This window comes from Pygoscelis adeliae, unplaced genomic scaffold (genome assembly GCF_000699105.1).
Source record: "Pygoscelis adeliae isolate BGI_AS28 unplaced genomic scaffold, ASM69910v1 Scaffold174, whole genome shotgun sequence".
Lineage (NCBI taxonomy): Eukaryota > Metazoa > Chordata > Aves > Sphenisciformes > Spheniscidae > Pygoscelis > Pygoscelis adeliae.
In genome coordinates, this window is record NW_008824676.1 from 2631057 (window position 1) to 2643558 (window position 12502).

The 12502-nt window shown below is 39.8% G+C and overlaps 1 protein-coding gene across 2 annotated transcripts in view; it reads right to left on the minus strand.

Annotated features, from left to right (window-relative positions):
• Window positions 1–4370, minus strand: part of SMAD4 (SMAD family member 4) — an 18950-nt gene extending 14580 nt beyond the window's left edge. For both annotated transcript variants that reach the window (XM_009323066.1, XM_009323065.1), the window contains exons 1-4: window positions 4009–4370; window positions 2937–3111; window positions 2485–2514; window positions 667–882 (exon numbers count right to left, since the gene is read on the minus strand). In XM_009323066.1, the coding sequence (XP_009321341.1) occupies window positions 667–882; window positions 2485–2514; window positions 2937–3111; window positions 4009–4257 (670 nt within the window). In that variant the 5' untranslated portion in view covers window positions 4258–4370. The remainder of the gene's footprint in view (window positions 1–666; window positions 883–2484; window positions 2515–2936; window positions 3112–4008) is intronic.
• Between the last annotated feature and the right edge of the window lie 8132 nt (window positions 4371–12502).

The following is a 12502-nucleotide window of genomic DNA, read 5'->3' on the forward strand; positions in this document are numbered from 1 at the left end:
TACTGTCCTGCTGGAGTGAGGTGTGAGGTTTGATGTTGGTAAACCAGACTCTTCCACTTGTACCAAATACACATAGAAAAGTAAGAAAAACTTCAACGCAGCACTCCACCGGACTCATAAAAATATTAATTAAGGCTGTCACTTCGGTAGCACAGTGGGCCATTACAAAAATAATCAAGTTAAAACTGGAAGACTCATTTTGTCAGCTGTGGAACACTAAGGAATTGTCTGAAAACCTCTCGATACCGCCATCTTGCAGCATATCTGTTTGTTGTCCCGCTTGTTGTTGTAATAAAATAATAAAATTCTTCCATTCCTACAGCAATTGTTCCAGTAATAGCCATAGTGTTTTGTCAGCGGTCAATGTTTTAACACTGTATCACTGAACCTTTGGCGTATCCAAAACAGTCTTGTAACACTCACGTAATGTCAGTCTCTTTGAAAAAAGACTGAGTCACCAGGAAAAGTTACTCAAATTATGCTCCAAGTTAAAACCTTACGTTAACACTTACGAGACTGCCTAGATCATATTGCCACGCACTTTATCAGTGTAGTGTGGCAGCAGCACAGTTCCAATGCAAGACCTACTTTGGCAAAAATCAGCGGTTATCTTTGAGCTTTCACATTTTCACAGTTTAGCATTTCATATAGTCTCGATGATCTTACTTGTTGAAGCCACAGGAATGTTGGGAAAGTTAGTGGTGCTGGTAGTGCTAGCCTCAGTAGGAGCTAACATGGCTGGGGTGCTATAAGGCTCTGTAGATGCCCTGTTACTTGGTGGATGCTGGATGGTTTGGACTGAATGGCCTTCGGCAGAAGACAATGACGGCTGCCCCTCGTAGTCATGAACGTATTCGTCTTTCACCAACATGCTTGATGGAGCTGTGAAGAAGCAAACGGTTAAACATGCAAAGGAAATCTATTTTCAAGATTTAACTACAAGTTGCACTACTGCCTTCAAGCAATAACAGTGCTATTAAAACTACCGGGGGGAGGATTTAACCTAGATAAACATTGCTAAAGCACTCCTCTAAATGACAAATAAACACTTCAAGTCAGAAGCAGGAAATTTTGAAGCATAACTGGATAGAAAAGCAAACTGTTTATTTTGCTTACTGCTATCAAACAAGCAGTTTAGTCCCAGAGTAGTAGACTCCAACAGCATTTTGTTTTCTAGTCCATCACTGTGCGATTGGACATGGTTAATAAAAGGGAAAAACATGCTTTTTGTCGAGCACCTAAATATATGTTAATGCAGTAGCTAACAAACCAATTCCTAGTATACAAGTAAGAACACACATAAAGCTCCTATGAAAAATATAATTCATGAACACAGCACATAAAATGCTCCATGCATCCCTTAAGTAATTTTAAGCAACTCCCATCCAAATTGACTAGAAACATCAAATGCATATTCAAAAACAATGTAACACTACTCTATATTTGACAGCGTAGCCACTAATTCAGAATATTCTACATACAGCGTAAGGAAATTACCACCATCGCCACTACAAGAATTTATTTCTATGGATCCTATTGAGCATGTTCAAGTAAAACACTTACACTACATTAGCTCCCATGCTCATTTTTAAAGCAGCCTTAAATATATTAAAATCTGACAGTAATTTTCTGTTTCCTGCTGCAAAAACAGTAGCACAAGAAGAAAACACTTATTATGTATTTAACTGCTGGCTAGTAAGCTTTGATGCTGTACAAAAGGATCATTCTTCAGAAGACACAGGTAACAATGCAAATTAGCAAAGATGAGCACGCAAGTTAAAGCTTGTGAAGTTAACAGTTTGTTGGGTTGTTTTTAAGTCATTTTTGCTTGAATACTTCTAATAACGTGCTAAAACATTGGACTACCCAAATTTCCTTCTCTGTGAACTTCTTCGGGAAGGGGAAAAAAAAAATTCAGTTTTGAAATAAAGCAGTTACCACCTGCACAATCTCAGATTCTGAAAAGTGTTCACTGGACATTTAATGTCCAATTTCTCTCAAGTTTCAGGGAGAGGAAGATTATTAGACTGCTTCATTCAACTGCATATTAATTACAGAATTTCTGTTATTTCCTTGTTAAGCTACTTGTTGAATCATAAGCATCTATTATTCCCAATTCAATTAATTAGTATATCATACGGGTGCACACATTTTTGGGTGTGTGTTTGTTGGGGGTTTTTTTTTCAGTTAGCAGCATTCAACAGTGAGGTTTTTGTTCTTCCTTTTCGTTGGGGTTTATAAGTTGCAGGCAATGAAAACCGAACATCGCTACAAGCTGAGCTGAAGCCTCAATTTAAAGAGCTCATCAATACTTGCCTCTCATATGCTACTTAGCTGCTTTTCCAAAACCGGAGAGACAAATGCATTTCCATCTGCTCTCTATACTCCCTCCCCAGGAGATGCACAGGAATAAACTGTGTACACACTGAAGAGTTTAACCCAGTTTGTGCCCATAGAAATGCAATAGTAAACAGAGCTACTTACCAGAACTCTGTAGTGTCAGTCCTGAGAGATCTTTAAAAAGAAAAAGAAAAGGGGGTGTGGAGCATTATATACGCAGAGATCTTCAACAACGTTTGAACATTAGGTTTATAAGCCTTTACAAATTAGTACTACAGACGCTACGTATTATACCCCCTCCATCACAAGACAAGTCTCCATGCTAAGTTATTCCTGGGATACACATTAACTGCAAGAACTGTGTGCAAAGCCAACAGAAAGGCTTTAAACAAAAGCCACAAACTGTTCTTTCAAATTTGGAATAAAGGTAAAAGAGTAATTCCATTAAGAAGATGGACAAGAGCATATGAGCGTAATTTATAATTACATCATTAAAAGTTAATGTTTCCAATTTAGGCCTGTATTTTCTACACTCAAAAGGGAAACATTTTACATTTTATTCCCACTGTTCCATTTTAAATCAAGAGTCTACTTACCGATGCCAGGCGATACTACACGCTCATAATGGTAAGGATTTACACAGACACTGTCACATTTTAAGTCAAAAGCATACTGACAATATTTAACATGCTTGAGTTCATTTTTATGAAGATCAGGCCACCTCCAAAGACGAGCGTAAATCACATGAGGGAATCCCTTGCGACCAGCCACCTAAAAAGTTAGACACAAAAGTTGATTGGGAAAGTAGCAAGACATTTCTCTTTACTTAGTGAGGAGCAAAGCTGGAAGAGGACAAACAACAACACAACCTCTCTCCATCATCAAAATATGAAAAAAAAAAGGTGGTGTAGAGTTTACCCAAGTTCTGTACTCAACAGAAATAAATTTCTATTAGGGTTTTGCTACGGTTAAGTCAACACTGTGATTCTTAAGAAAAAATACTGGATACAAAATGGCAGAAGCAGAATTTGTGCTTAATGTAGTATGTATGGTCACCTTCCCCACCATGGATGATGAAGGAGCTTTGCCCCAGAAGAAGAGGAACGAGGCACTAAGCTACACTATAAGGAATTTACAAGTAGAAGAATGCCAATCCATTATACTGGAAAAAAAAAATGCTTCTAGGGTAGACAGAAAGCTAGCCAGCAAACATGACATCTGTCCTGGAACAAGGAAATCGCAACCCAAGCTATACAGGTACTGAGTACTGATGATATAAGGCTAACATAAATCCTCAGTGCAGACTCCTTGGAGTACCTTAGCAAGGGATCATAGGTCTTTCTTCACACTGCTGACCAACACAGAGCTAACAGAAGCTTGTAGTGAAAATACCAGGATAAACAGCCGAATTTGTTACGTGACCCTGCTTTTTACTGCCACACACACACTCGTTTAGAACGGCTGATCCAACGCCTTCTGCTCCTTTTGAAAAAAAATAATCAACTACTGCAGCAGTCCAGAGCTCCAGCCACAAAACATGCCTACAAATGGGGGCGAGGGGGGATGCAAGAGAAGAGCTACTCTTCCTCAACACTCTAGGATCCTGCATCACTCACTTTTGCTCCAGCTTCACTAGGAGGAAAACATCTGATTTTCACTTGTACTAACCTGAAGCCTCCCATCCAGCGTTCTCTGTATTGTAACACACTTGCTAGGATGAGCTCCATTTGTGGTTATAGCTGTAATCAAAGAATCCAATTCATCTTTTTTCTCCTTTAGCTTTTTAACTAAACTTTCAATTGCGCGTTTTGCAAAAGTTTCACTCTCTCCACCTTGTCGATGGCACATCAAGCTGTGAACAATGCTCAGACAAGCATCATTACTTGTTGGCGTGTTAGTAATAGACATATTGTCCATTTGTCACAGCTTTTTCTTTCAGATCAAATGTCAGTTTTGGGGGCTGTTATGATTTTCAAGCTGATGAACAAGAGATGATCCAAGTTAAGTGTTAGATGTACTGTCTCTTGGTAAAACCTAGGAGGAAAAAATATCTACATTAGAATTGTTTTTAACAAATTGCAGATCATGTTTCTAAGGAAGTCTGTGGCTTTTTGCTTCTTTTATTTTCAAGCTAAGTGCAGGATATTAAAAGCACATGAAAAAACTGCATTGCTTGTCCCATGATAGCTAAAACACGCTTAAGACACTGCTTGCACAGTTTTAGATATAAGATTTTTTTTCCCCTAGTAACAATATTTAAATAAAGGTTATAGTTTATATACATGTACACATAGTATGTACATATAGAAAGGTAGGGATTATTAGATGAACAGGCTCTGAATCAGGAAAAAGAGAACAGTGACAATGATTTCCTATGTTTTATACTGGTAGGATGAAAGCAAGTGAAAATACTGACTGGGAATCAAGGGGCATTGATTTAAACAAAATTTGAATAGTGAAGAAGCATGAATGCACACCAGAATCATCTGTCATCTTTATTTAATAATCCTGTTCAAATAGTTCAGCCATGTTCTGACCTCAGACTAACTCTACTTCTCTTTGCTAATCGGAAAGGCAAAAATTGTACCTGGCCGTTAGCTTAATACACATTTATGTAAATTAGTGCTGTGTGTATCTTTCTATACGAAAAATCCCAGCTGGCACATTTGTCTCTACTTGTTTGGATCCAGCTTCTTCTGGATCAAGACAAATCGACTGAAGTCACTAAAAAAGCACTTCTAAATTGTCTCAAGCAGAACTGCCTTATTTACACTAAATATAAGATAAGGAGTAAGTCCGTCCTAACACATTTGGCCTTTAAACTCCATTTGTTAAGAACCTGCAGTGGTTTCTGGGCATGAAGTCATTCTTCTCAAAGCCAGCAGACCTCATCCTTTTGAGGTTTCCTTTAATTCACAAATTAGAAGAGCTGGCCTGATTTTCTCAATTCTGAATGAGCTAATTACTACGCTTTATCTTGCTTTATCCAGAAACACAGGACAGCAGGTTTTGTGCACTCACAGAAAAGGAGTCTATTGTTGTCAAAAAGCTGCTCTGGTTCTTCAAGCACCTCTGGCTTCAGGTAGTCATCCACTAACACCATTCTACCAACTATGTGGTCTGACTTTCCTAAGGCACTGGCAGCAAATACACAGAAGTGATTTTACTACATTTACATTTTCTGAGTAAGCTTAAAATATAAGCCTTTCTGACACTAACATGTTGTTCTCAGCAATGTCAATAAAATATATTTGATTTTAATAGTTAAGGAAAAAAAAGTTTGTTCGCATTATCTGAGGAACACATCCAGTCAAAGACCTGTTACTGCACTGGAATTTTCCATGTTATTAGAGGTACAGCAGTAGCAGCTATTTATTGGAAACAAATGCGTTGCACAAAAATAAGAGAGGGACGTTAGTTGAGAAAGTTAACGCATCACACAAATTACAGTGTGAATGCATGGCTTCCCTTCTTGTACAAGGAACACCGTAACGCAAATCCAGCACAATTATAAAAGGAAACAAAGTCTTCCCTATTTAATACTTTGTCCAATTTCAACTTCAATACAGCATGCTTTGGTATACTTGGAAAAAACACATCACAAATCCTTCCCCCCCGCCCTCCATTTTCAATACTTTTCTTCTTTTGTAAGGATGCTCCTGGACCTAATTTCTCCCAAAGGAAAGCAATTACCTAAAAGTTTGAGTAAGATCATTTTACCTAGCTATTAAAGTTTCCCCTCAATGCTAGGGTTTTTTTCGTGCTTCAACTCAATAAGCCTCTTTTCAAAGTCAAGCTTAACCTGCCAGTCATTCTCCATGGCAACTCGCACTCGCATAAGTCCGTAAAAGCTTGCCAGCTAAAACAGAATAGAACATCATTTTCCTTAAATATAAAACAGCATCCCAGATAGATATGCATAAGTAATCACAAGTAAGTGACTTGATAAAGCTATTAGCCAAAAGAGCATTAAATAGAGATGCTTAAAATTAACCATGCAGCTCTATCTTCTACATCCCTAAACCTATGAATGAGAATTTTGCTTGCTGACTTTCAGAAGACTAGGATCAAGCAAATAAATCTTCATTTAAGTGGAATGATCTTCAGAAATGTTGAGTCACCCCTCAGCTGCCACCGCGCTCAACAGGAGCTTCTGACTGTTCAGCACTTTTAAAAGCCGGGCCACTTGTTTAGGATTTTGAATACTGTTACACACTGCTAGTGTGCAGTTGCACGGTAATTCAGGAGCCTTCCTTTAGATGTCCCCTCTACAGAAATCCTGTGTTTAATCTTGCAATTTCGATCCCCAGAAAAAGGGGGTGAGGTCAGTGGCTACCAACCTGGCACATATTGATAAATGCTGCGACATATTTCTTCTGAAGCACCAGAAGCATTAGTATGTTTTGCAGACAAGCCAAGTTTTTACGTTCCACAAATTTAGTTTCTCACAAAATAGCTCTACAAGCCTATCTTTGACTGAGTCACACATTCAAGAGGTGCCTTAACACCTTCTTACTATATTGCTTTCATGTGTGCAAATAAAAGCAAAATGCAATCTTAAGGCGTTATATTTTTAGAAGATAGCCTTTGAAGATAAGGCTCCAGCATGCCCTCAGACACGGAGTGCTAGATGTTCTGCAAAACAGCAGTATGCTTGTGTGATTTAACGTTTATTTGATGTGAGCATGAAACTTTGAATTTGTTCCTTAGCACGCTCCCTGCCCAAGTGGGTGATCCCACGCTACAGCTCAAGCTTAGATTTACAGTGGAACAGGTAGGGCCGAACATACTGAGCAAAGATCTTCTTACTTCCCTCTACCCAGGAATTTCATGGAAACAGCAATGGGCGAGAGAGTGCTTTGGGGGAAAAGGGGCAGAGAGAAGAGACAGGGAACATGAGAAACGCAGCAGCAGGAGACAGCCCTTGTGGTGAAGCTCTCGGCTTCACCTACCAAGGAACAAAAAGGTATTTCTCTCCCTTTATGCTACAGTGTGATGCAAGCAGAACACAGAAGGAAAAAAAAGGGACAAGCTAATGTAAATGCTGACAAGTTACAAAGTTATAGAGAAGTATCTCATTATGTTACAGAAAGTAGTTTATTTCAACAACTAAGTATTAACAGGTATGTTACAAAACAAGTGAACAACTAGTGTTCTGCGACAGTCTAAGTACTGTAACAAGAATAAGATCCTCTGAAGAGGAGATAAATCTGAAAGACAAAAGAAGTTAAGATTGCCAGGTAATTAACAACACCTTTGATGATCTGCAGCAAACACGCTACTATCTCAGAGAACTGATAAGCAACCATTAACTGAAACTCTTCCTCCAAGACTGATGCAGACTTGAACAAATACCGTAATTCTTCCGTACATCCTACTCCTCCACGGCTGCCTTGCTGAAGGGTGATGTATCTTTTTAGCCTGTGCAATGAAATTCAAAACATGAAGCAGCTGTCTAAAATTAAAAATGCAACACTGGTGCCACATGCTGCATTTTCATGTCTGTGGATAATTCTGCCAGAAATGGTTACCTGAACAATACAAATAGATTCTAAAAACATAGGCACCTATAATAGTATGCTACCTCATGTAACTAAAATCAAATATATTATTGACTTATCTACCTGGAAGTAACATTACCAAGCTCTCACACCAGTGCCCTCGTTGCACTTCCATTTATCTTATGGGCAGGAAAGCAAAATAAGCACCATACTGACTCAAACTGTTCCACTGTTCTCAGATCAACTGCTACATTCCCTCTCTCAAAACAGCAATCATTTTACTAGTGTGACTAGAAAACAGAGACCAGGTTTAATGCTCAGCATCTTCTGCAAAAGCTATGAAAAGCGAGTGCTAGCTCAGAGCTCCGGGAGAGCATTCCCATTTGTGGAAGCAAGGTGCTTCTGATCGACTGGACAAAACTGAGCAAAGTCCAAAAAGCAGATGAGATGTCACCCAAAGGGATAATTAATGCATTTATGGAACAGAAAATTAATATTCCACCTTGTTTGCCAGTGTCTCTTCAGCTGCACCAGCAAGATAATAATAAAAGCTAAGACTGCTTAGGAACAAGTGCTTTTACATGCCAAAAACCAAGGGTAACAAAAACAGCGTGAGCCATGACTTCCAAATATTTGCAGCAACTCTTCAGGCAGCATACTAGGTATTTAAGAGATACGATCATTTGGAAGGCCTCACACGAGGCCCGAGAGTTGCTGAGGTATATTGCCGTTTGAAATTCTTCATCAAAAAAGCATGCAGACGCATACAGACGTAGACAGACACACACGCACGGTCTGAAGAAGGTACAAGGGTTTTAGAAAGAGAAGAAAGTTTCTGCTTTTCATGGTTAGAAAAAACACACGGACTTGATTGCCTTGCTTTTACAGAGGTATTACTAAAGTTGTACAGAAGCCCAACTAAGACCTAAGGGCAGAGGCTGGTAAAAAAATACAAAGACTTCACCTAAACCCCCGTCAACGTGCCCTAGCTATTCAGCCAAGCGAATTTTGAAACTTCTCTGAAAAATCCCTTCCTCCAGACAATTCCCATTTCCAATTCTCTAATTTAAGTTACAAACCCAGATTTCTTAAAAAGAACTCACGTTCTTTTCTCCATATTAAGAACAACCTTAAATGAATAGTTTTTACACTCACAAGTCACTTATCTTCCCCCTCTCCTCCCACAAAAACCACACTTTGCAATTTGGGGAGAACGATCAACCCCAAACAAGAAAAGGAAATACTACACTTACGCCGACAACCCCAGGCGGTTATGGATGGAGCTGGAAGTCAGGGAGGTAACCCAAAGGAATATGATCCAGGCAATCAGCGATCCAACAGCTTGGGCAAGACGGTTAATCCAAGCCCGACGCTGATACGATACACTGCCCTATTCATTTACAGTAGGGTTTAAGCCAATCGCAGCTGCGGAGGGATCAAATTCACCGAGAAACTCAGTCTAAAAATGTGACAGTCCAAATGCCACTGGATAATTACTTTAAGATGTGGGCAAAAGGCCAAAACCCCCTACATGTCACTTTCTTAGCATGTATTTTATTCATTACGTTTTGACAGCAGACTAGGTATTTTCCAAAGAGACAACTTGAGACTCTCGGAGACTTTGTTGTTTGCAGGACAAACTACATGAGAAATAGTGTGATTAGGAGTGACCAAGTCACACTTTTTTTTAAATAAGAATTGTGAAGTGCTGTATTTAAAGGAAGGAAAAAAAGTCAAAAAATATAGCACAGCCTTGGCACAACTGGAAAAATAGTTCCTGCAGGTGTCAGGGCAGCGACGACCCTTTGAAAAGCTTTTGATGGGAAAGAGAAGCAGTCTTGCAGACCAGCTCAGAAAAGAGGCTCCAGACAGAGACATGGTGCTGAAGGTCCAGAGACGCTGGCGGGGAAGGCTGATAAACATGGGGGGAGGCAGGGGAACGCGCAGCATACACTGACACATCAGAAGCGAATGAAGAATGCAAGATGGATTTGCAACCGCATGCACAAGAAGCCTGAAATAAACAGTTGTGATGGAGATCCAACCAGTCTGCACAGTTAAAATCAAAGAGAAAAAAAAGATTTTACACGTGCTAAGTATCAGATGACACATTCGGGGCTCAGGAAGCCTTTAAACAGCAAGGCTGAGAGAGATTTGCCACCTTTTTGTACAAACTGATCAGACAACAGTCCTGTGTCACCTTAGCGCATTTCAAACGATCATCAGCAGATGATCGTCGTAGGTCTCTTCCAACTGAACTGTTCTGTTCCAAATAACATGAAAGCAGATTTTTAGCAGCACTTACGCAAAAATGTTCTACGATGCACGTAAACATATAAGCCTGAGAATTTTTAGTACCGGTATATCCGCGTAAAGGCTGGTGTTACAAACATGTAAAGGGATGCTAAAGACGATAACGTAAGGCAAGTAAGCGTGTCTAATGGCATTCACCAGGTACAATACAGCATTTCTGTCTGCGCTATGAATCTTGAGGTAACTTGGCCACTATCCATTGTAAGGTATTGTGGAAAGGTCTAAGCAAGTCAGAAAATTTGCAGGCAGAATATCCTTTGAGATGAGCCATGACTTAAATGAATATTACTACTATAGTCTTCAAAAAAAAAAAAAAAGCTCATACCATCTGAGCTTCCAAGGAGAAAAGGAAATAAGAACATGTATATTGCAGTAACAAAGAAAGACCACAGCCAGATCAAGGCCTGTGGTGCCATATGATATCGAAGGGAAAGGAAGATGTACAGCCTGCATTTCTGGGGAGTCACATACTGGGGGGAGGAGAGAAATGGATTTATGCCAAAAATATCTTTCTTTATGACCAAAACCGGATTTCCAAGTTGCAAATATGAAGGTAATTTTTGGAAAAATACATCTAAGAAACAGTAAGAATCGTTTGCTTGAAGCTGCCACTGATGCTCTGGGAGCACAATTTACCAGCAGCAGCCACCCCAGTCACAGATTTCCAGCATTTTGATACCAGGCAGCAATGCAATGCTAACGAACTGGCTAATTAGAATAGCGTACAAATTGACATCTTGCTAGAACATTTCACACGAATAAAGGACAAGAAAGGCTCTTGCATAAGCTGTTGCCTCCAAAATTAGACAAACACAAAGATGTCAGCAAAGCAGCACACACATTTGATAGCTTCTAACCACCAAAACATTACTACAGAGTTTTGCTGTTTAATAATGCAGTGGTAGAAGTTTTATGATAAACATGATAAAGAAAAATCCATAAACCGATAAAACAAAAGGCAGCTCGTGATTTGATGAAGATATGAATAAGTGATTAAACTGCAGATACTTTCCAGCACATTAGACTATTATCTACTTGCCCAAAGGGTGAACAGGAACAAGATGTTTGTAGACATAAGAACAATTAGCATTAAAGAGCCAGAGAAACGGTACTAAGAAGGTACTGCACTCACGCTCTTCTGTACAGTAAGAGCTAACATTCCCCAGAATACTATTTTTATGCGTGTATCTGAATCATCAGTATCAATTCTGCTCATCTCACTGTCAGTAGCTACAAAAATTTGAGACACATGACAGCATGAAAGGAACCGGAGAAGAGTTTTAAGACAACTCTGAGTGGCAACTCTTTCATCTTAACATAAATCCACGGTTAAAAAGCGTGAGCAGCCATTTCTTTGTGGAAGAAACTGATCCGATGTAGCTGCCCAACTGCAGCTCTCAGCATCTTTACGCCTCTCAGCTTCCACCTGTGCACTTCAACTGCTTTCAAAAGCACATTACAAATGCAACAGACCAATCCTGTAAACGGAGCAAACATTTTCTGCTGCACAAGGTTCCAAGGTTTTTAATCTCGTTCAAGAAACTAACACAACAGTAAAAAACACATCCAAATCCTCATCTTGTCTTTGAATGCGTGGGGGGCAGGACACGATGAAAAAGGTAGCACTACTATGCTGATGTGACTACATATGCACACGTTTTAAACCCTAGAAAGTTTTTCCTTTTGGTTCCCCTTCCCTCTCTCTACTTTTTATTTTTGAGAAAGCATACAGCTGAAAAAAACCACTCCTCTTTTCAATACAGGCTTCTGTATGGTCAGAGAAGGAAGACCACTGCACGTTACACCACCGGAGTGGGAAGGGCAGTAAACTCCTCTACAGCTGGATCTACTTCCACAAGACAGATCTAGGCACCTCACCTCCAAAAGGGCACCCTTGGTGTCCCACCGAGCAAGAGATCATCCCCTCCCCATCCTAGCCCCCGTGGGGAAGGAGGGGGTGAAAACCTGGGAACGGCAGGAGACCCCGTTCAGAAAGCAGAAGGTGGTGGAAGTCCTTGCCGTAGAATGACAGAGCAAACACGAACTGAGCTCTTCCTCAGAGTATCCTGCAAGACCCATCCTCTTGCAGAAGGCTTCCTTCAGCAAGGACAAATAGTAATTTGTCAAAACCTCACAAACAGAGGAAACAATTGTGGCTACGCCAAGCAATAAAAGGAAGAGTCAAACCTTGCTCAGGCAGAAGTGGTGTGATTTTTCACTTGTACGTAATGTTTCGATACCCTAGCAATAGGTGTATTAGATAACATCTGTTCTTTATTGTAATCTGCACAGGGATAATGTTCTCTGCATTTGTTCGAGCTTAAAAAAAAAAAAAATCACCTCTGGGC